This window comes from Medicago sativa, chromosome 5, assembly GCF_051527215.1.
Source record: "Medicago sativa cultivar Bolivia chromosome 5, Bolivia_mono, whole genome shotgun sequence".
NCBI classification, from domain to species: Eukaryota; Viridiplantae; Streptophyta; class Magnoliopsida; order Fabales; family Fabaceae; genus Medicago; species Medicago sativa.
In genome coordinates, this window is record NC_140753.1 from 59,823,893 (window position 1) to 59,848,093 (window position 24,201).

At 31.7% G+C, this 24,201-nt stretch overlaps 2 protein-coding genes and 1 long non-coding RNA gene across 5 annotated transcripts; all 3 read left to right on the forward strand.

The window, feature by feature from the left end:
* Window positions 1–5,673: 5,673 nt before the first annotated feature.
* On the forward strand, window positions 5,674–19,994 carry LOC146923610 (uncharacterized). The gene is made up of 4 exons (XM_085711744.1): window positions 5,674–5,719; window positions 5,936–6,097; window positions 18,346–18,900; window positions 19,299–19,994. Exons 2-4 carry the CDS (start codon window positions 5,981–5,983, stop codon window positions 19,992–19,994), a joined length of 1,368 nt encoding a protein of 455 aa, XP_085567870.1. The 5' UTR covers window positions 5,674–5,719; window positions 5,936–5,980.
* On the forward strand, window positions 9,577–12,705 carry LOC146923611 (uncharacterized). Of its 2 annotated transcripts, none has more exons than XR_015009806.1 (4): window positions 9,577–9,941; window positions 10,461–10,630; window positions 10,759–10,866; window positions 12,358–12,705. It is a non-coding gene; the product is annotated as an uncharacterized LOC146923611 (long non-coding RNA). The 2 variants fall into 2 exon arrangements; XR_015009805.1 differs by having other exon boundaries at window positions 12,365–12,705.
* On the forward strand, window positions 19,299–23,036 carry LOC146923612 (putative helicase MAGATAMA 3). Of its 2 annotated transcripts, XM_085708769.1 has the most exons (5): window positions 19,299–20,540; window positions 20,882–21,206; window positions 21,952–22,207; window positions 22,314–22,547; window positions 22,697–23,036. In XM_085708769.1, the coding sequence occupies exons 1-5, from the start codon at window positions 20,052–20,054 to the stop codon at window positions 22,740–22,742; spliced, it is 1,350 nt and encodes a 449-aa protein (XP_085564895.1). In that variant the 5' UTR covers window positions 19,299–20,051; the 3' UTR covers window positions 22,743–23,036. The 2 variants fall into 2 exon arrangements, with proteins under 2 accessions (XP_085564895.1, XP_085564894.1); XM_085708768.1 differs by lacking the exon at window positions 22,697–23,036 and having other exon boundaries at window positions 20,000–20,540; window positions 22,314–22,551.
* The last annotated feature ends 1,165 nt before the right edge of the window (window positions 23,037–24,201 follow it).

The following is a 24,201-nucleotide window of genomic DNA, read 5'->3' on the forward strand; positions in this document are numbered from 1 at the left end:
ATTTTTTCGTCCTTCAAAATTTTCCCAAGTGTTCCTCGGTACTTAACTACCGAGGTTTCCCTCGGCAGTAAGCTACCGAGGTTTTCCTCGGCAGTAAGCTACCGAGATTCCCCATGACAGTCTTACGTGACTGACGTTGTAAACCAACATGACAGTGTAACATATACAAAAAATAAACCGAATAAAATGCACAATACCTTTTTTTTTAACGTCAAAAGTGTGTTGAATGATCCTAGGCTTGATGTTTGAATCATTTGGGGGAAGATTTGATAGAAAAAAATTATTTGATTTGGGGGGAATGGATGAGTTTGATATGGAAGTTGATGAAAATAGTGTGTAGGGGAGCAGGTTTCCTGTTTCATCTGACGAAACATAATACTCGGCAGTTAACTACCGAGGAAATCCTCGGCAGTTAACTGCAGCCGGATTTCAAATTCCTCGGCAGTTAACTGCCGAGAGGGTAAAAGGGTATTTTACATGTGTGTCCCAGCCATATGGAATGTGTCAACAGCAATTTTCAAAAAGTTGCTAGCGAGACACTTAGTAAAAAAACAATAGCATAATAATACGATAAAATAATAAAAAATTAAAAAGGACCATCGTATCTGCAGGTCCTTCTACTAACTTCGTCTCTGATCTTACGCTTGCATATACCCGAAACACACCAAATTCAAACTGAAATCCAGGATAGGGACGGTACAAGCAATTGTTGGGATTTAAAGAAGGAAAAAAAATACATTTTTCCGTTATATTTTCCTTGGTTGTGTCTGAAGTTCGAACCCGAACTTTACATATATTATGCATTATCCTTAACAACTGAGTTAAACTCTTGACGACTTCTTCTGATATTTACAGACAAAAAATAATTTTTTTAGGTTTATTGAATATTTAATATACTTAGTCTATATAAAGACCCAATATATTAAATATTCAACAAACCTAAAAAGTTATATTTTGTTTATAGATGTGATCGGATGAAGTAGTACATGAGTTTATGTGATCGGGTTCGGATTCCAAATATTGGTGCGCATCCATTGCTGTGTTTCCAGTCTAATATCTTTGCACCGAAGAATTGTCAGCACTTCACATCAATAGTACAAGCCCCGTTGGCTGTCTACTTTTTCTTTGATAAAGCATTTTGTCTGCTTTTTACCTCTTTCTTTTAACTATTACATTTTATTTTAATAGTTTGGTAAGGAAATCAAAAGTATAATCAAAAGTTCCCTAAAAAAAAAAAGTATAATCAAAAGTATTGATTGAATTCTACGATGTTTTAATTTTTAAAAAGTTAACCTTTTAATTTCTAAAAAGTTAACCTTTAGCTTCTTCAATTTTTTTTTAAAAGTTAAATTATTCACTATTTTTTAATAATATTTTTTTATCTTTTTAATTAATGTTTTAAGAGTAGTTTTTTGCAACTCCTTTATTTTAAATGCAAATGCTGTCCTCGTGAGCTTAACTCAGTTATTATGAACAATGCATAAAATATGCAAGGTCCGGGGTTCGAATCCCTGCCACCACAAAAAAAAAAAATTCAAATGCTAACACATGTCTTAAGAATATATTCGATTTAAAAAATTAATGTGAAAATTTTGTCTTTAGAATTTTGCTAATTTATTTCTAAAAAAAAATTAAAATTTGTCAATAAATTTTTTTTATTTGTAGAACCTTATTTTTAAATATGGTTCTCTCTCTTAATTATTTTAATACAATCAGTACCTGTGAAGCCCGGATACAAGATACGATACGGATACGATACTGCACCGTCAAAAATCAAGATACGATACGGTTGGGATACGTTAATAAAAAAATTATATAATTAAATGTACAATATAATTATAACCATTTTTTTAATATGCAAATATATTAACAAACACAAGAAACCTGACTCGTAGCACATTAACATAAATATAAATAATATTGACGATTAAGAGAGTGATCATTAATCAATTACATACGCAATATATACCAATGTCGTCCGATACCAAGACTTCGACGGTGGCCAAAGTGGACGGCGACCACTTTGGAAGAAAAAGTTGAAACCCTAATTTCTTAGAAAGGGAAAGATGCAATTGTTTGTGTGGTGTGGTGTGGGTCGTACTGGCACCAAAGAAAGATAAAGGAAATGTATATATATTATAGTAATATAATGTTTTTATTTTTATTTTTTACAAAAAAAACAGAAATCAAAATAATATAAAAACACAAGTATCCGTGTGTATCGGGACGTATCGGAAAGTATCGGATAATTAATTTTTAAAAAAATAAAATTTAATATTTGGATACTCTCCGGATACGTATCGGGAAGTATCGGGCAGGTATCGGTGCAGGATACGCAGGGGATACGGTACGTCATCCATTTTGAAGTATCGGGGCTTCACAGATCAGTACATAGAAGAAATAACCCAATATTTTTTTTAAGGAAACCCAATCTTATTTAGTCAGAACTTTAAATAAAATCATTTGGACACACAAAGAAAAAAAATATTAGAAGAGAAATAAATTAATCACTTCATTTTTGCATTTATCTTTTAATTTTCTTATCTATATGCATGTATAAGTATTTTTTTTATTTGTAATTGTGACCGATTAATTAAGACTTACTCAAGAAGAATTGCAAAAAAAAAAAAAAAAAAAAGACTTACTCTTGAAGAAAGACAACATGCATATAGATTAGACTCCGTCAATTTCAAAAAATAAAAAGTACTCCGTGAAAAAAGCTCGCCACTCTTTAATCTTTTATGTGATTCATAAGTCAAACTTACAGCAAAACCATTTGAAATCTGCACAACCATGGAGGCAAGTAATTTACACCTTTGCTGTTGTTGCTGCAATTGGAACAGATGAAGTGTGAAAGGAAAACAACAACAACAACCAAGCCTTATCCCACTAAGTGGGGTCGGCTACATGGATCAAATGCCGCCATAATGTTCTATCAAAGACCATATTTGGATCCAACTCATTGACCTCTAAATCTTTTCTAATGGTTTCTCTAATGGTTTTCTTAGGTCTTCCTTTACCTCTTTTAACCTGACTCTCCTCCATTTGATCTACTCTTCTTACCACGGCGTCTACTGGTCTTCTCTCTACATGTCCAAACCATCTAAGCCTATTTTCTACCAACTTTTCTGCTATAGGTGCTACCCCCACTCTCTCTCTAATGATGTCATTCCTAATCCTATCATGTCTAGTCTTACCACTCATCCAACGCAACATCCTCATCTCCGCTACACTTACTTTACTCTCGTGTTGGCTCTTAACCGCCCAACACTCCGTACCATACAACATTGCCGGTCTGACTGCTGTCCGATAGAACTTTCCTTTCAGCTTAAGTGGTACCTTCTTATCGCACAAAACACCTGAGGCTCTTCTCCATTTCAACCACCCAGCTTGAATACGATGATGTACATCCGCTTCTATTTCTCCGTCATTTTGTACTATGGACCCAAGATATCTAAACCGTGTAACTTGGGGTATGATATGATCTCCAACTTTCACCTCTAAGGTAGACCCACTTCTCCTTTTACTGAAGTTACATTCCATATACTCTGTCTTGTTTCTACTCAGGCGGAAACCATACGCTTCTAAGGCTTGCCTCCAAGTCTCTAGCCTCCCATTTAACTCCTCCCTCGACTCACCAAGCAAGACTACATCATCTGCAAAAAGCATACATCTCGGTGCTAACTCTTGGATGTGTTCCGTCAGTACATCCAAAACTAAAGTAAAAAGATAAGGACTTAGGGTTGACCCTTGGTGCAGTCCTATTGTTATGGGAAAATCTCCGGTATCCCCATCCTGCGTCCTCACACTAGTCGAAGCGCCCTCATACATATCCTGGATAGCTCTAATATAGGCAATCCTCACCCCTTTCTTCTCCAGGGCTTTTCACAAAATCTCTCTAGGTACTCTATCATACGCCTTCTCCAAATCAATGAAAACTAAGTGCAAGTCTTTTTTATCCGTCCGATATCGCTCCATCACGCGTCGAAGTAAGTAGAAAGGTGTGGAAGATTTATAGTGTGAAGTGTATAAATATTACATATCACTTTTTAATTTTGTTGTTATAACATCTCACTCTTTCTTATCTCACACACACACACACACACACACACACACACACACACACACACATATATTTGAGTAAATAGGCAAATACCCCCCCTTGAAATTGCACAACGTTAATCAATTTACTCCCTCCGTTAAATTTTTCTGTTGGTCAACATGACGTTTTGCAAATACCCCCCTGAAATTTTGCACTTATGTGCAAAATATCTCCCGAACTTGAAAATTTATATTTTTTTCTTATCCTTAATTCAAAAGATATTAAAGGCAAACAATTAACGGTTAACTTTAATACTTTAAACTCTACAAACCCCCTAAATACTAATTCATAATCACACATTGTTCCTTTATTACCATGCCATTCTAGCATTTCAGTACCTATATTTTAAAAGTTTTAAAGATAAGTAATTGTACTTGTTGTAGACATCTTACAGCCTGTTCTCATTAGTTTTAATTCTTGTTCATTTTAACAACTTTTTGTACATTTTACTATATGTTTCAAACTTGAAAACATAATTTGCAAACAACAAATATAAAACAAGTAGTTGTTAATGAATATGTCAGATGGATATGAGAAACAAGAGAATGAGAGAACTGGGAATAGTGAAGTACATGCTGAGGACACTTCAATGGGACCTTCACATAAGTGCTCAATATCCTTTGATTTGAATGAAGAAGCTATTAGTGATCAAGATGTTAACAATGAGGAGAATGATGAGGCATGTGATCATGAATTAGTATTTAAGGGGTTTGTAGAGTTTAAAATATTAAAGTTAACTGTTAGTTGTTTGACTTTAATATCTTTTGAATCAAGGATAAAAAAAATATAAATTTTCAAGTTCGGGGGTATTTTGCACATAAGTGCAAAACTTCAGGGGGGTATTTGCAAAACGTCATGTTGACTAACAGAAAAACTTGACGGAGGGGGTAAATTGATTAACGTTGTGCAATTTCTGGAGGTAATTGAAGTTTTGTTTATGTCAGGGGGGGTAATTGACGAAACTTACAATTTCAGGGGGTAATTGCCTATTTACTCATATATATTTATACTAGTATATTTTCCACTAATTTTACTAAACAAAAAAACAACGATTGGATTTCAAAAAAGGAGTATACATATTTAGTAAGAGTTTTTCTATCATGTGCAAATTTGCATTAAAAAGTTTAAAATAGAAGTTTTGTATTAGAACTTATACATTTAATATTAAATATAAAACTTTTGAATAAATAATTGTTGTTTTTTTAAAAAAAAAAGTTACTACGATTAGTTGTTTTAACATGTGCAATGTTGTACAGTTAGACAAATCCGTCTAGTAAATACTCCTATTCAATAAACAAGTTTTTTGGATCAGTAATTAATATTATTAGTATTGTCTGCTCAACTTCTGTAATTAAAGAGTGTCTTTCTAGCTACACAAGATTGTTGTAGTTCGCTAGTACAAAATTTTTGTAAAGAGGGTCTTACTCCCTCCGGTCCTTATTATAAGAAACAATTGACTTTTTTGGTTCATTGTGTAATTGATGTATCTACTCTATATTTCCAATAAGATACATTAATTAATCTATGAACCTAAAAAGTCAACTTTTTCTTATAATAAGGACCGGAGGGAGTACTTGAGTATTTCTCCAAATACTTGTGCTCTTTAAGTTCTCAAAGGTTGAGTGACATTCCACTGCTTAATTACTAGTAGTATGGTTTTGTTGTTTATCTTGCAAACTTTTCATCATCAAGTTCATTATAAATTTTTCCTTCTTTTTCACTTTTATTATGGATATGTAAATGTGCTTAAGCTTTTCAACAAATTTTTTAATCTTTTTTACATAAACTCTTTATTTAGTTAACTTGTAATAAAGCGACTCTCTTTTTATGCAGATTAATTTAGAGTTGATTAAAAGGTGTCATTATTAAGTAACAAGGATGGAGAAGAGATGCAATAATACAATGGAGGAATGTATTCATCATGCAAGCTTAATAAGCGCTGTATTCTCTTGGACTCTAGATGATCTTCTCAACGAAAATCTTTTCAAACACCAGGTTCTTTTTTCACTTTTCAATTCTCATATATGAAAAACAGATTAGAGTGTTGGATATTTAGGTCTTAATAAAACAGATTTTATAAAACATGTTCAACGATTATGAATCAATATCGGAAGCAAACAAAACATTGAACATGAATACGAACGGATCTACGACATGTTTGATTTATCAAGGATATTAAGAATTAGGGTATTAGGAATACCTGGATAAAGCTTTCATGGCAATCCTCTCAACGGCAACGATAAAGAAAGAGAGGAGATGATCCGAAACAAACATCAACACGGTTAGCGGCGGCTGATTTGATTCTTCCTCAACCGGTACCTTTATGCCTCAAGTTCTCTTCAGATGGGGAGAAGAGAGAGTTCGCCGTGTACGGTATATTAGGGACCATAGCCTCTTTTATATTGGATGGCCATTAGGGTTTCCCATTATTCCGTTAATGGGCCATCCGGACATCCACTCATATTGAGTCCATATCAACTAATTAAATAATTAATTATCCAAAATAGAAATCTAATTAGCCTTATTACTTAATTTGATCACTAATCAATTAAGGCTCTAAATTGATAAATAACTAATATAATTATTATTACGATATTTGCTCACATAATGATATTGGAATATTATTAAATAATAAAATATTCCAACAATCTCCCACTTGGGCTACATATCTTAATAATTATATCAGAATACTTTAGGCGCGTGTCCGAATGTTATTTATCTTTAGATTTCAACTGTACAATCTGGTCCACCTCATACATTAATAATGGGACCACCGCGGCTGTCGTCACTGACATATAACGTGACGGAACCCCGACGACCACCATATCAATGCACTTGATGACATAGATTGATATGGATGAGTGGCATGGAAATTTCATGTAATGTGATCTCTAAATCATGTCTATTTCCAACTGATCCAACTGAATACTTTAGTGAGATCAAACTGAAGTTTGTAAATTTAGTATTTGCACAAAATGATACAGAAATGGTTATAATAAATATAACCTCATGAACTTTATTTATGCAGAAAATCATAACATAAAGTCTGTATCAATACCAAAACAAAAGTATAGAACATAAAGTAAAAGAGACTCCCACTAATCCAAGACATCCTTAATGACAATAACCATATGAAAGACCTTATGTGTCATGTCTTTGAATAACGGATCAACTAGCATAAAGTTTGTCTCTACTTGTTCTATCATTCAACAACAATAATCTATAAGGTAATGAACCTTATAAACTTGTTATCAAATAACTATATGACTGAATTATGTCACTATATAACTTGAGTGGTTTTTCAATGCCTTTAACGATATGCAACCAAGTGACATAAATACTTACAGTCATTTCCTGAGTTAGGATGTATGTCATATACTGACATCCAAAAGTCAGAGTCTGACACAAAAATGATCTCCAAATTGTCAGATCTCTGATGTGAGCATAAGCTCTCTTGATCTCTTTAATAATCCTTAAGGTTGCTTTTCAACAATTCAAACTTTGAATTGCTCAAGTATCTGCAAACACTACACCATTTGTTGTCTCTGGCAACACTTTTTTAAGGGACGTGTAAAAATTGTCCCCTAAAAGTCTCTAAGGCAACGATTTATGAGTGTTGCCAAATATATTTTCGCAACACCTGATAAACGTCCCCTAAAATACTTTTAGGGACGATTTTGAAGCGTTGCACTGTTATTTATTTGGTGGCAACCATTAATTGTCCCCTTTGATACTTTTGGGGACGATTTTGGAGCGTTACAATATTATTTCTTTGGTGACAACCACTAATTGTCCCCTTAGATGCTTTTGGGGACAATTTTAGATTGTTGCATAAAAATTTCACCAACATCAAAATTTTGGTGGCAATCTTCCCTCCAAGCTTGTTTACCAAAAAACAAATTTTCCTTCCAATCTGGCCTGGTCAACACACCTTTGACTGTGTTTCTAATTTTCTTTCAAGAAAACATGTAAATTGGCAATTGGCATAGCGGGGAGTTGAACATGCAACCTGTAGGACAAAAAGGGCATCCTTTAACCAACACACCACATACATTTTTATGGTAAAGGTTCCTTTTTCTCTATTATATTTAACTATTCCACCATGAAAACACAACCACTATATCATTGCTCACATGATTCAAGTTGTTAATTTAACTCTTATATAAGAAAAAATTAATTTAACTCTTATTTCAAATTATAACATAATGTTAATGTTTCTAATTTATTATATTTATAATTAAATATATATTTTTTAATATTGTTGTTTCTCTCTAAACATATTTATTAAAACTAGAATAAATTTCTAATATTTATTTAAATACAGAATGAATTTGTGTAGGTATGAAATGCACATATAATGGTAAATTTTGATGAGTTTTGACAATTCGTAAGTTTTATTAGTTTTTATTTTTATTTTTTGTGATGAAGTACACATTTTTTATAGAGACCGAGTTATAAATTCAATCTATCCTATTTTATGGAAAAATGTTTTTTTTGTTCAATTTACAAATTTATCCTTTACTAATAACATAACTTAATAGATAGAGTTGGGTTTTTAGTAAAAAACAAGTGAAAGTAGGATTGGTAACTTACTCCTTCATGTTTTTTGGTGGGAGTAAGTTAGCAACCCCCTATATATATAAAGAAAATAATATCTTTCAGCTCTTTTGGACTGTCTTTTTCTTTTTTTAAAAATGTCTTTAAGTTTCAAAACAAATAACACATCTAACAAATAGACATGAATAAATTTTCCTTAAAAAAATAGATAAGCATAAATTTAAATATTAAAAAAATATAACAAACACAATATGAGTGTGTATATATATATATATATATATATATATATATATATATTTCCGATTTTTATTTCTTTATCCTTTAAATGTCATAAATATCTATACTTATAATTTTATTTTTGTGGTGTCCGGGGTTCGAACCCCGGACCTTGCATATATATGCAAGTATATATGTCCTCGTGAACTTAGCTCAGTTGGTATGGATAATGCATAAAATATGCAAGTTCTGGGGTTCAAATCTTGGCCACCACCAAAAAATATATGCAAGTATATATACTTATAATTTTAATCTATATATAAAGAACCTGTGGTAAAAAAAAATCTATATATTATATATAAAAAACTTATATAATATATGGTATAAAAAAAACTTAAAAAACTAATTTGTTACAATTAAGAGCCTGTTTGTTATAGCTTTTTTAATTAAAAAATCATTTTTTAATTTAATTTTAAAAATAATCACTTTTTATTATATTGCATCTGTTTTTTACAGGATTAAATAATCATTTTTAAAAAAAACTAAATAATAATAATAACATTCTTTATCTTTCAAAAATAAATAAATAATAACATTCTTTAAAAAATATTAATAATATATAATAATATATTCCTCAAAAATTAAAATAGTGTATAAATATAGAACCCCTCTCTTTCAAAAAAAAAAAAATATATATATAGAACCCCTCAAAAAAAAAAAAATTAGTGGATATAATAATTAGTTATAGAAATAGAGATCTTTCCTATGAATAGAATATGACACGCTTCAAACCTTTTCCTCTATTCTTCCAGAACCCGTTGAACCTCAAACCTTCCAAATCAATCGTTCAAGAGAAGCCATGTTTCAATCGATCCAGCGTACGTTCACCCAAATCGTTCCAGAATCACTCTCGTTCCTCTTCAAACCCAAATCTACAATCTGACACCCATCTTCTGATTGCAATAGAACGAGTTAATTTGAAAACCTAATCTCATGATTTAGTTTCTAATCGCAGCAAATTGAGACCAGGACAACCTTAATCTAGCGCTCCAGCTTCCAATTGCAGGTTTTTGTTCTTATGTCAACTCTAGCTTTCTTATTTAGTTGATTTGCTTTTGCAAAATTTATATAATTACCTAAGAATAAAAATCCATGGAGGACTCTGATGCATCGTATTGGCTTATTTTTGCTTGCTATGTATCAATCACATTAAATTTGATTTTACTCTATTTTATCATTTAATTTTTTTTGACAAAATTTAATATTGATTATTAAGTATTCGTGTCAGGCAAATGAAGGTTGAGAAAGGTAGGATGTATTTAGCTTTGTTGCTATATAAATATTGATATGATTTTTTTTTTGTGTCAAAAGTGCTTTGTTTAGAGTATTTTACTTTTGAGTGGCCAACATTAGGAATGAGTGGATAACAAAGAAATTTAGGATATGCAACATTGTAGTTTAAAATATCTCATGTTAAGTAATTTTAGCATGGATGTTAAACTCTAGTTCCTTAAGAATGGATTTAGCTTTGTTACTATACTGATGTGATTTTTTTGTTTCATGGTGAATATGATGAGTGGCGAAGAGGCCTTGAAGCTGACGGTGACACAATCACAAAATTAAGAAAAGCAATTGGCGGACTTAAGAAAGAGATCAATTAGTTTTTGAACTTCATTTTGATTTCTTTATGAGATTAACTATTAAAGATAGTAGTCCTTGAAGAATCTTTTTTGTGCTATTAATTTCCTTGTTTTGGTAAGGTGTTGGCATCAGGATTTTTATTATTATGTATTTTGAATTTCCTACCACCTCATCAATTTTCTTTTCCTCTTTTATGATGTTCCTTATATGTACTAAGATCTTTCATTCTCTACAAATTTCAGTTTGATTTAGAAATATTTTCTACTGAACCACCGCATCAGAACTCTACGATCACTATTGTGTCCTCTCCTTCAAAGGGTGGGTCGCTATTTTGTCCTCTCCTTCAAAGGGTGAGTCTTATATTCTTTTAAAATATTACTATTATGTTATACCATTATTTCATGATTTATTACTACTCAGACTTGATAGCTATCAGTTTTGACATATAATGATGCATTTTTTAACCACATATAATGCGTAAACTCGATGTCTTTGACATGATTTGTAGTAGGTGGAAAAAATTTGAAACTTTGTTTGGAGCATATAGGATATTGAAGCTACAACCACTGCATAATTACTAACCTTTGAATTGATTTGAGATCTCATATATTTTCTTTATGCGAGGATTGAAATTGTAGTTTACTTAGCATTGATTAAAAAATCTGAAGAAACATCAAAGAAGCTAGAACTTTATATGTCAATTTCAAATATGTCTTTAGATTTGAAATATATGTCTTGTTTAAGCATGTTTGTTTGAATATATGTTAGGTTCAAAGATACTTTGAGACTATATGGGTTGATAATGATAGTTGTTGGTAGTTTAGTATTGTATTGCAACTGGAGTATTACCGTCACTTCAAAGAACATTGTTCATAAGTTTGTTTTGATCTAATTGATGTTTTAGAGTAGTAGAAGCTCACCTTGTTGATGTTTAATCTTGACTACTAGTAACCTTAGTTTAAATAGTTTGACTGATATTAATAAAGTGATAAGCTAAATTAGTTACGATTTGCCTATAGTCATGGCATGACTGGTTTAAGTCTGCATGGTTCTTGGAGTCGTTAAGTTAAATATAAGCTTGAATTTCTTGAAAGGAAAATAGCTTATTTCAGATTGAGTTGAAATTGTTTGTGATGAGGATGTCTTGTTGGTGAATAATTGGATTAGGGTAAACTTGACTTTCGATAAGATAAATTTGAAGGTTGTTAAGATGGGAAGATTTTTAGTGATTTGAGATTAAAAGATTTATACACATAATATACATTATTAAGAGATAATTATAGCATTTAGTGAATCATTTGAAAGTTGCAACACCTCTTTTATTTAAATATTGTATGGAATGTATATTGTATTATGAATGATTGTATGAATTTCCTTGAGTGAATTGTTGTTGATGTGTAATTGCTTGATGATACTTGCTACGATATTGGATTGTATTTTGTTAAATTGATTGAGTACTAGGTCTATTGTAGACTTAAGCTATTTTGCAATAAGTTAATTAAAGGAGGTGTTACAAAATTTGTATACCAAGGAACAAGTTTCTATGTTTTCCTGGTTCTGCATTTTATGTTTATGTTTTGGCTTTGCCTAATTGGCACAATTTGCAGAAACTGAAATAGAGACTTGTAGTTTTTACTTAAATAGGGACTTGTAATGATGAAATTAGGGAGGAAAAAATGTAAATTGGTTTTTCCGTTTTTCTTGTTTACAGTTCTGTTTTAGAAGTGTTTTGCATGTTGTGGTGGTTTTTATTTGTGTGATGTATAGCTCTTGATGACTTCCTTATTGTCCATTGAACCGATACTATCTATGGTTGATGTATTTTATTCTACTTTCTTAAGTAACAAGGTATGATTCAAGATGATGAAAATGACGATGTAGATGATGAATTTCAAGATGAAGGCGTAGATAATGAATTTCAAGAGGATGTCGTAGGTGATAAATTTCAAGAGGACGACATAGATGTTGGTGAATTTCAAGACAAAGTTGAATGATTTTTTATTTAGGCTTGAACTTGAAAGCATTAAACTAGTCCGAACTATGTATTTTGTTAGGCTTGTACTTAGTATAGTAATGTCAGACATTTTGTTAACTTCTATGTGTTGATTTATTGTTTGAACTCATGCACCAAGAATGAATGTTTTGACTCAACTTTAATATAATTTAATTTTCGTGGATATGTAGTTAAATTTGATCTTGTTTGAGCTATAACAGATTAAACTTTAATTTTTTTATACTTTTGAGTATGATCTTATCTAACTTAAGGCAACGTTTTTCAATTGTAGCCACACTGGCAACGCTTAAAAGCGTAGCTGTAGATACAATGAAAAAAGCGCCCCCTATTATTCATGTATAGGCGACGTTTTCAAAAACTGTGCCCAAAGAGCGTGAAAAATCGTCCCCAAAGACAATAGGCGACGCTCGTATAGGAGACCCCTGAAAAGCGTCCCCTATTCTTTTAGGCAACGTTTTTCGTAGTTCAGGCAACGTTTCTCAACTGTTGCTAAAAAGGATAAATGGTGTAGTGAAACAATCTGATTATATATGCTATTTCCAAATGCATATAAATAAGATCATACATAAAAATCCTATAGACAAAGCGTAGGAAAATACTTAATTTTATAAATTTTCTAATTGGCAATATTTGAGACTGAAAGTCTCTTTCAGTGATTGTCACATATAATTTATTATGTCAATTTATTTTCAACTTTATTGATATAAACCTTTTGTGACATCTGAAGGATACTTTGAGAGTAATCTCTAAGTATCTAAAACTTAATACAAAAGAAGTGTCCCCAAGATCTTTCATCGCTAAACTTTCATTAGAGATATTCTTGGTTTCACATAACTAATATATCAATGTTGACTAAACAAAATATAATTGACACATTAAACTTGAACTATAAATTTACTCCCACTGAGCTTAATAAAACCACAATTCTCCATAATGTTATCTCAAAACCAAATGAGACAATTACTTTATGAGAATTTGTGGTAACACTAAAGAGACAAATTTCTTAACTTATAAGTGGATTTCATGACTTTGCAAACCATCTATTTTGTATCAATTGACACAAGTTTGATTCAGTTGCACCATATTGCATCATTAATGTCACCATTAAGAAATACTATATTGAAATCCATCTTGTGCAGCTCCAAAATTATAGTAAGCAAACTAGTATCATGACTGTCCTAATAGAGTCATTCAATTAAACTAAATAGAATTTCTCTTTTCAGTCAATTCTTAATGACACTAGAATCCCTAGTTCTTGAGGGTGTTGAGTTTGATCTATATGAAATAATTTCTTAACTTGATTGAGAGGAAGAACAATAATGTCCTCATGAGAATCCAAATATACTATAATAATAGTAACTATATGAATCAGTTTAGAACCAATTCTTCCTCATTCAGTTTTGTTCTAAAACCATATCTCTCCCCCAAACTCAATATCCTCAAGAAAGCTTAACAATTTATGTCTCAAAAAATTTCTTAATTTGTGGGTTGGAAAACTAATAGTATTCAAAACTTTAAACAATATAGAATGTCACAAGTCATAACTAAATTGACTCTAACAATTGAACTGAAAAGACACATTGAATCATCATTTGAAAATAAAACTCAAAATATCTTGATTTTTTTTCAAAGAGAAATTAAAACAAAAATTAATTCAAATAATGATTCACCAAATTGTCTTTTAAATACAAAAATATGCTAGGAACGACAATCAAAAATTAATTCAAATAATGATTCACCAAATTGTCTTTCAAATAATGATCAACCAATGACAATTTATTTTGACAAATAATAAATTTTTATAATTGTCATATGTTTATCATGATATATGTGAATGTAAACTCTTAAATATTTAAATAAGTTTACACCAACACAACATCATCACACATGTCAGTAAAATATTAAAGAAACGTGCTTCTTTATTTGTAAATAAAAGACCTTAACAAGATACCAAGCGCACCATTAAAACACAATCTTTGGATTGCTAAGAATTAACTGCAAGCGGTACTCTCAATGTAATGATCAAACATTGGTGATAAGTCCTGTCAAATAATAGTCACCTTTGGGCGTTCTATTATCCACATGGATAATTATGTTATAATCACCACATATTTACCATCACAGACATGTAACTATCCGGCCAAGTTGTGTCTTCCTTGGGGCCGACGACAACTCGCATAAATAATTACACACTACATCTTTTGTAAGCTTAATTGAAATCAATTTACACAACAGAGGTTACTTGGACAACATTATTGTTTCAACTAACTCAACTAATTTTACTAGACAATTTTAATATATATTAAACGGGGTGATAAATCCTGTCAAATAATAGTCACCTTTGGATATCCTATTATTCACATGGAAAATTACTTTATAATCACCATACATTTACCATCATATGTATGTAACTATCCGGTCAAGTTGTGCCTTCCTTGGGGCCGACGACAACTCACATGGATAATTTCATACTATGCCTTTTGTAAGTTCAGTTGAATCAAATCTACGCAACAGAGGTTACTTTGGCAACATGTTGTTTCAACCAAAACAACCGCAATTACTAGACATTTCACAGTAAATTAAAATGGGAATGGTCTTAAATTTACAAGGCACTACCGACATAATGTAGGCTGAATTAGTCCATTAAGTTGCTAAGTAACCATGAGGTCACTCGACAACCCTTAAGTGTGAAGACAAATTCACGAATTTGAATGAAGATGAAAGTCACAAATCACACCAATGTGTGTACGACAATGCTTAAGTGTGAAGACAAACTCACAAATTTGAAAGAAGATGCAAGTCACAAATCAACACCAATGTTTGTAACAATATTGCATAAAAGCAACAACAAAAATAGCATGAAATATATCCAAAATGCATGATTAGAGACAAAATATTATTGTAGAAAACTTAATAACAAAAAACTATAACATCATAATCATGCTATAAGAAAAATATTCAATTTCAAACCAAAAGAAAATTGAATCTTATATAAACCAAAATATTCATGCCACAATTGATTCACATATACCAAATGATTCTTTAAATAAAATAATGAATAACTCTAGACTCAATTATTTCCTAAACAAGAAAACAAACTTTATATGTTTATAAATAAATAAACACTTCTAGAGTTCAAATTTCCAAAAATTAAAGAATCAAATCTTCATTCTAAAATATGTTATGATGTACTATCCAATTGGTTCAAAAATATTTTGAGATGTGTTATTAAACACTAATAAAAAATTAAAAAATTTAAAATAAACAAGTCTCCACACATGATATATGATGACCAAATATATATCAAAAGACTTTATACGTCTAATATCTCAAAATAAACTTTATGTACAACATCTATGTGAATCAAAACTAATTTCAAATAGAAATTAAGTTGCAAAACATGATAACAATATTAAAAAAAAATATTTTTGCCAAAAGATTTAATACAGAATCAAATCACCAAAATCAAAATGAAATTCAAAGCTTTATCTAATCCATATTCAAAAAAAAAAAAATCATGTTATGGCTCTGAAGTATCCTTCTAAAGGTGATATTCAATAATAAATCTATGGATTTGCCAAAACATTCATGCATACATAGAATAAACTGATTTTCTATTTTTGTTCATGAAAAATAATTAACGAAAAAATCTGGTTACTTCCATAAAGTAAATAAATTAGCCAATTAACTGCAATGGAACGAAAACAACTTTGCATTCCTGACTGGATGACATACAACTGAATCCATATTTTAAGAGAGAATATGCACACACAAATGTATTTGTAAATCCCTTGAAGGAAAAATATATATTTGTAGACGGAATCAAATATATTGAGATTTGTTTCAAATGTAACCTTTAAGAAACAAATTAGACTTAATTGATTTAATATGTAAACCTTAAAAAACAGGAAAACTCTTAAATCATGGATTCAGCCGATAACCTTATGCCAATTTCAAGGAATTAACAGTTTGTTAACAAATTAATCCAAAATTGAGAAAAACATATCTAATGGATTATGGTGGCCACAAATTTGATATCAGGAATGCAGAAGGCAAATAATCAAACAACAAATTTAACAAATTTATTTGCACCGATTTACAGATCCAAATTTGACCCCAATTCACAAGTTAAATAAAACAAGAAAAAATTCACATGTTTTCATTTAAATTCCAATGGTCATGGATCACAACAAAAAAAAACATTACTGGATGTTTAGGCAAACGGAAGCATCCATCGATGAAAAACAAAATATTCAATCACAGAAAAACAAGATTTGTGATTATCGGGATGTTTAGCATTTTTCTTTGTGATTTATATGAACAATTAAATGTCATCGATAAATAAGTAAAGCATGAATATTATTAATCAATCGATTTAGTGGATTTGGACCAAAATTGCATCGCAAACATAATTCAAACTTCACAAACCCTTACGGTTAAACTAAGGGTTCAAATAAATTATGAAAGCCTAATCCTAAACACAAAATTTAGGCACATAACATATTTTCCCAATAAATCAAACATGAAGACCGCTCTGATGCCACTTGTTGGAAATTTAGGTCTTAATAAAAACAGATTTCATAAAACATGTTCAACGATTATGAATCAATAGCGGAAGCAAACAAAACATTGAACATGAATACGAACGGATCTACGACATGTTTGATTTATCAAGCATATTAAGAATTAGGGTATTAGGAATACCTGGATAAAGCTTTCATGGCAATCCTCTCAACGGCAACGATAAAGAAAGAGAGGAGATGATCCGAAACAAACATCAACACGGTTAGCGGCGGATGATTTGGTTCTTCCTCAACCGGTACCTTTATGCCTCAAGTTCTCTTCAGATGTTCAGATGGGGAGAAGAGAGAGTTCGCCGTGTACGGTATATTGGGGACCATAGCCTCTTTTATATTGGATGGCCATTAGAGTTTCCCATTATTCCGTTAATGGGCCATCCGGACATCCACTCATATTGAGTCCATATCAACTAATTAAATAATTAATTATCCAAAATAGAAATCTAATTAGCCTTATTACTTAATTTGATCACTAATCAATTAAGGCTCTAAATTGATAAATAACTAATATAATTAAATAATAAAATAATAAAATATTCCAACATAGAGACCTTTAAGATATTTGCCCACATAATGATATTACGATATTTGCCCACATAATGATATTGGAATATTATTAAATAATAAAATATTCCAACATAGAGACCTTTAAGATACAATAGTTTACAATTTTTTAATCACTCATGCCTCCAAATTTTAACACCTTATCAACTTTACTCTCCTTTTCATTTGATTATTTGAAAAATATTTCTATAAGCTTATTTCCTTTTGCTCTTTATATTGATATCATTTTTTAATTTCCATTTGAGGAAAATAAATTAAGAAATTACCTAGCAAAACTAAGGCCGTCTCTTCAAATTCTTCAATGTAATTTGAACCGTTGTATTAATCTAAACACTCCATTTTCAACTCTCACGCGGGTCTCATAATTTTACATGAGACCCATTTTCAAAGTGTGAGATTTAGTCTGAGAGTGTTCTTAACACTCCTGGTCCTTAATAGGTGAAATTTGGTCAGATGTTCAAAAAAATCCAGTTTCAATATAACAAGTCCCTTTTTTTCTCTAGTTTTTTTTTTTGTCTTTTCATTTTTCTGTTTTTAAATGGAAAATATATTTCTAGTAATCAAATTTCGTCAAAACAGAATAATGAAGTATTTAACCATCTATAATCTTAGCTAGAAAGAAGACAAAAAAACCTTCAATGTCTCAGTAAGTGTGTCTCAATTTTTGGTAGGTACCAAAGATTCCGAAGACATTCTTGTCAACAAATGATTACATGAATTCATTCTTTCCTGCATTGATTGAGGAAACACATAGTGATCTATACTCAAGCTTGATGAGTGTGCCTCAAGCTTCTTTTTGTGAAATCAGAACAATGGAAATGTCGAAGGACTTCAGTCCTCCATACGACTTGTTCTATAAAATTACATTGAAGAACATTACTGATGAAGTCTACGGAGTAGGAAAGTATGAACCTGAGGTTGGTGATCTCATTGCATTCACAAATATTCGCCCAAGAAGCGTGTATGACTTGAGTAGGATCAAAAGATACTGTCATATAGCTTATATTCATGGATCAAAAGATGAATTTACTGATGAGATTCCTATACTGTTGTCAAAGTACATGGAGATGCATAAGTTTGACCTGAGTAAGAACAAAGCACAGAAACTCTATGCAGTTTGTCTTAGTAACATGACTACTAATATTCATATTTGGAAAGCCTTGAACTCAGAGATGGAGGGATCCAACATGAATATAATTCAGAAATTGTTGCAGCCTTATTCAAGGGTAAGAATCACAATTAGTTATTCATCTTAGACTTCTGTGACCTTTCTTTAGGTCTTTATATAATCAAAGCTCTAAAGCACATTTGCATTGTGATTCTTCGTATTGAAGAAAATCATGATCAAATTAACTTGATAACTTGATGTGGCCCTAATTGCAATATTGCTATAAAGACATAACAAATTTAATACCATAGATTAGATTGCATTCTTTCGCCTCAACGTTTTTGTTGTTTTTGTGACTGCTATTGTGGCTGTTTCAACAATATTTTTTTGCAATCGCAACGCTACTACAACCTGAATTTAAAACTTTTCTTAACAAGACTACTTATTGTTCTATTATATTGTTACTACTTTATCTAAATTGTATAAAAAGTTTCATGTTTTCATTATATTTTACAGATGGAACAAAACTGTCATACTTGCTTGTCAGGAGTAAATCTCGGTCGATCCAATTCGCAAGTCAAAACAATAATCAAAGCTCAAAATCTTAACGACTCTCAGAAAGATGCTATTCTAAGTTGTCTTCATATGAAGAAGTGTCATCACAATGATCCTATTAAACTCATATGGGGTCCACCAGGAACTGGCAAAACAAAAACAGTTGCATCCATGCTATTTTGTCTCCTTAAGTTAAGAATTAGAACACTAACATGTGCTCCAACAAATACTGCAGTGCTGGCAGTGGTGTCGCGCCTTCACAGCATAGCTAAGGATTCACTTGAGCATGGTTCATATGGTCTTGGTGACATACTACTATTTGGAAATAGTAAGAGAATGAAAATAGAATCTTATAAGGGTCTTGGTGAAGTGTTTTTGGATAATAGAGTTGATGATTTGTTGTACTGTTTTTCTCCAATGACAGGATGGAAAAATTGTTTAGAATCAATGATAAGGTTACTAAAGGATCCTGAAGAGCAATACGCTTTGAATTTGAACAGTAAACATAATGAAAATGTTATGTCATTGGAAGAATTTTCCGTTGGAAATTATAGTCATGTAAAACCTGCATATTTTTCATACAAGAAACGTTGCAAGTATCACTGTCTTTTGACATTGGAAGAAATATGGATGATAAAAAGTCAATTGTTGGTATGACTATGGAACAGTTTCAGACAAAAATTCTGTTTCTTTGGAGGGAAGTTGAAGTCATTCATGAAAACTTTGTGTACTCACTTGCCAACAAGTTTCCTTTCACTCAAGGTGGCGATGAAAATTTTGAGAGTTCTTGAGTTGCTAAAATCTCTTGAAGTTTCATTGAGTCAAAGCAAACAAAAACAATCTCTCAATGATCATTTTGGAGTTGGACAGAGAAATTTTTCTTGGTTTGGATGGTTAAGCTTTGAAAAAGAAGAGTTCCTTCATACCCTTTGTTTTCTTTGTGAGACTATCAGGCTTCCTCAACTTACATCAAAATATGGCATATCACAATTTTGCTTGAAAAATGCATCCCTTCTTTTTTGTACTGCATCAAATTCTTCAAAATTGTACACAGAAGGAATGAAACAGATTAAGTTTTTAGTGATTGATGAAGCTGCTCAGCTTAAAGAATGTGAATCAGCTATTCCTTTGCAATTACATGGCCTCAACCGTTGTATTCTCATCGGTGATGAAAGACAACTTCCTGCAATGGTCAAAAGCAAGGTGCTTAAAGAATTATTTTCTGCTTAATTTTACTTGAAAATCAGTAGTTTAACTTCTTTTCAAGATAAAACAATCTGTTTTTCATAAAATATTGAACTAAATTCGAATTCGCGTGTGATGAAAAATAGAGGGATCAAAAGTATAATTAAGACTGGTTCACATAAATTACGATACATATCAACAAATAAATGTATTGTTGGAAAAGAAAGTCTTAGTGTTGTAAAGTAACAAATAATCTGATATAAGACAATGTTTCAAACATGACAGATAAAATGAGACGAAGATATTAACTTTCCGAGTGAAATATTTATTATGACTTATATTATGATGTTTTGTGTCAGATTGCTGACAGGGCTGAATTTGGAAGAAGCTTATTTGAAAGACTAGTACTGTTAGGATACAAGAAGCATATGCTTGATGTTCAATATAGAATGCATCCATCCATTAGCATGTTCCCAAGTAAAGAGTTCTATGATGGTCAACTTTCTGATGCCAACATTGTGAGAGAAAAAAGCTATAACAAGCGTTTCCTTGAAGGAAAAATGTATGGTTCCTACTCTTTCATTAACATATCTAAGGGTAAAGAGCAGTGTAATCATGATCATAGTTTGAAGAACGTGATTGAAGCTGCTGCCATCTCTGAGATTATTGGAAGACTTAAAAAGGGTTGCCTTCTCTTCCTCTTTTTCTTCAGTCAATAAGTTTATTAATCCAATTTTTAGCAATATAATTGGTGCAACTGGTAAAGTTGTTGTCATGTGACTATAAGGTCACGGGTTCAAGTCCTGGAAACAGCCTCTTGTGTAAAAACAGGGTAAGGCTGCGTACAATACACCAAATGGTGGGACCCCTTCCCGGACCTTGCGTATGCGGGAGCTTCAGTGCACCGGGTTGCCCTTTTATAATGTTTGGATCGACATAATAGACATTATTTACTGAAATAAACACTTATAATCACTTATTCACACAGGCTCTCCATAATAACTTATGAAAACACTTAATAGCTTATGTAAAAGTAAATAGTTTGACACTATTTTAACTTTTGTTATAGAAATAGATTATACATAAAGACATATGATAGGCTTTTATGCTGCTCAATTAAGCTCTTTATCCAACAATGGTCATAATGTACCATATACATTATGTAATCTGTTATTTTTCTACCTGAGATTATTTTCCTGCCGGAGTTTGTTTTCTTAAAAGCTGTTTTCATAAGCTATCCTAGAGAGCTGGTGTAAATAAACTGAAAATATCTTGTAGACATGTTATAACCTGTTTATATGATCTCTCTCAATTAGTCTCACAAATACTTATATCAATAGATAAGCTCAAATAAATCAATCTAAGCAAACTCGTGATATGATATCTATAATATACCATACTCTATATTAATCTTTTATTTTTGTTGCAGAGTTTGTAAGGGCAAGGAACAAAGTCAGCATAGGGATCGTATCTCCATACAAGGCACAAGTTCATGAAATCCAAGAGAAAGTGAAGCAGTACATGGTTTCAGATCCTAACTTTTCTGTTAGTGTTCGTTCTGTTGATGGTTTTCAAGGTGGCGAAGAAGACATCATAATAATATCTACTGTTAGATCAAATTTGGGTGGAAAAGTTGGTTTTCTTTCCAATAGACAAAGAGCAAATGTTGCAATCACTAGGGCCAGGTATGTTGTATGTATATGCACATCGAAAAAAAAAAAGTTAAATTTGAAGTGCAAAAACATCCTTATGAAATGCTGGCATTTAAAATTTATTTTATACTTTTTGCAGATATTGTCTTTGGATTGTAGGAAATGCTACAACCTTAGTTAATAGTAATTCTGTGTGGAGAAAGGTTGTTCTTGATGCCAAGGAAAGAGGTTGTTTCCATAATGCTGACGAGGACAAGAAATTGGATCAAGTTATAGAAGATGCATGCTTTGAGTTTGAACTACTAGATGATTCTGCTTCAGCATTTAATAAACTAAGCATAAGGGACATGTCAGAAACATCTACTTTCTCTAGGTAAGAAGCCATCGCATCTTTCCATTTATTCATGTTTACTGTGTAATGTTGAACGAGTAAATCAGCATTTTGATACTATAAACTGTAAAGACTGAGCAATTCAGTCTCTGAAATTTACAAACTAATATTTGCATGATTGTATTTCATAGGAAACCATTGAAATTATGGCGACGAAGAGCGAGTAATAATGGTTGATGGATTTACTACAGTTCGGGTTGTCAGCACCTTGGAAAAGTGAAGAGTGAAGAATCCGAAGCACGACTATGTATGAATGCATTAAGAAAATAGAACTTCAGAGATTATGATGCAGTCATCGAGGTGTATATTTTATATTTGTGTCACAATCAACTCAACTATAGACTTGTCATTTAAGATTGTATGACTTGTATCATGGTGTTGTTGCTCCTTATTTCAGCCTCTAAATTGAAACTATAAATTGTTAGAAAGTAACAATATTTGAAATCATGAAATTTGTGATGATTTGTTAAATTACTTATCGAAATTGTAGTTATTGATCAAAATAGTTTTTAATTTTTAGGAGTTTGTATCATTCATTCCTAAAATTTTAATGCACTACTCAAAAAAGTCAATCCATCAAGTTTCACTGGTGTACTAATATGTTAAATAAAAACGTGGTCTTTTATATCGATCTCACATCATTCTTTAGACGTCTAAAGTTGATTATATGACCAATACTTATGGGATAAGAGCTTTGGTTGCTTGACCCTTGGGCTTGCCCTGCACGGCTGCACATGATGAGTCGCACCAGAATCCGGACATTAAGGCCAAGATGACTCAGACTGAGAAGATTGAAATCTAGTGAGGTAGGTTGGTGGTTGGCTTGCAGATGGCACCGGTGGACGAGAAGATGATTGAGCACCATTAGAAGCAAATCTAAGTGAAGGACCAAGAGGATTTTGCCACTGATTAGGATTATAGTGCCACTGATCCCAGTTAGGAGGACCACGGGCAGGAGGTCCTGTCAAGGTGTGTAGACACTAGAGTGAAGTTATATGGAAGTACAAATGCTAGCAGCATGACCAAACTTAGAAAAATTTGAGCAATATAATAAAAAAAGGATTTAACACCTTCAGCTATATATAGATTTAAGATTTGATCGTAACCGTCACAACTTTGCATGATAAAACTTGTGAATCTCATCCCAAACATGTGGTGCCCGAACACAGCCAACGTGAGGAACAACATAATTTCTTTGAAGTAGAAAATGCAACCAGCGATGACAGAGTTGGTACGTACAGGTGGAGGCACCAGTGATGGTGTTTGAGAAGAATCAGACTCGGAAGCCGTAGAAATGAAACTAGAAAGCTCTATATACCATAACAGAAAAGCAATAAAGCTATAGAAACTTAGCTCTTAATTTTTTTATCAATAGAAAGTTAGTTACATGAAAGGCTATATAGCAACACCTAACTGCGGTGACTCAACACAGTTGGTTATAGTTCTTAGGTCGTGTTTGGCCAACTCTATGTATTCTCTAATATTAGCATATAAGAGACACGATACCTTTCTTTTTCTGAGATTTCAAGATTTTACTAATAATTTTTGGCCAAGATAGTACCAATAATGTTTAGCATATAAGAGAAATGTTAACGAGTTCCCTCGGACACTTTTTAAGAACCTTAAATAGTAAGTT

Coding starts and splice junctions, on each gene's coding strand:
- LOC146923610 (XM_085711744.1), top strand. CDS start 5,981: ATGGAGAAGAGATGCAATAATACAATGGAGGAATGTATTCATCATGCA. Junction 6,098..18,345: donor AAAATCTTTTCAAACACCAG/GTTCTTTTTTCA, acceptor AATTTTTGGTAG/GTACCAAAGATTCCGAAGAC. Junction 18,901..19,298: donor TGTTGCAGCCTTATTCAAGG/GTAAGAATCACA, acceptor TATATTTTACAG/ATGGAACAAAACTGTCATAC.
- LOC146923612 (XM_085708769.1), top strand. CDS start 20,052: ATGAAAACTTTGTGTACTCACTTGCCAACAAGTTTCCTTTCACTCAAG. Junction 20,541..20,881: donor CTGCAATGGTCAAAAGCAAG/GTGCTTAAAGAA, acceptor GTTTTGTGTCAG/ATTGCTGACAGGGCTGAATT. Junction 22,548..22,696: donor GAAACATCTACTTTCTCTAG/GTAAGAAGCCAT, acceptor TGTATTTCATAG/GAAACCATTGAAATTATGGC.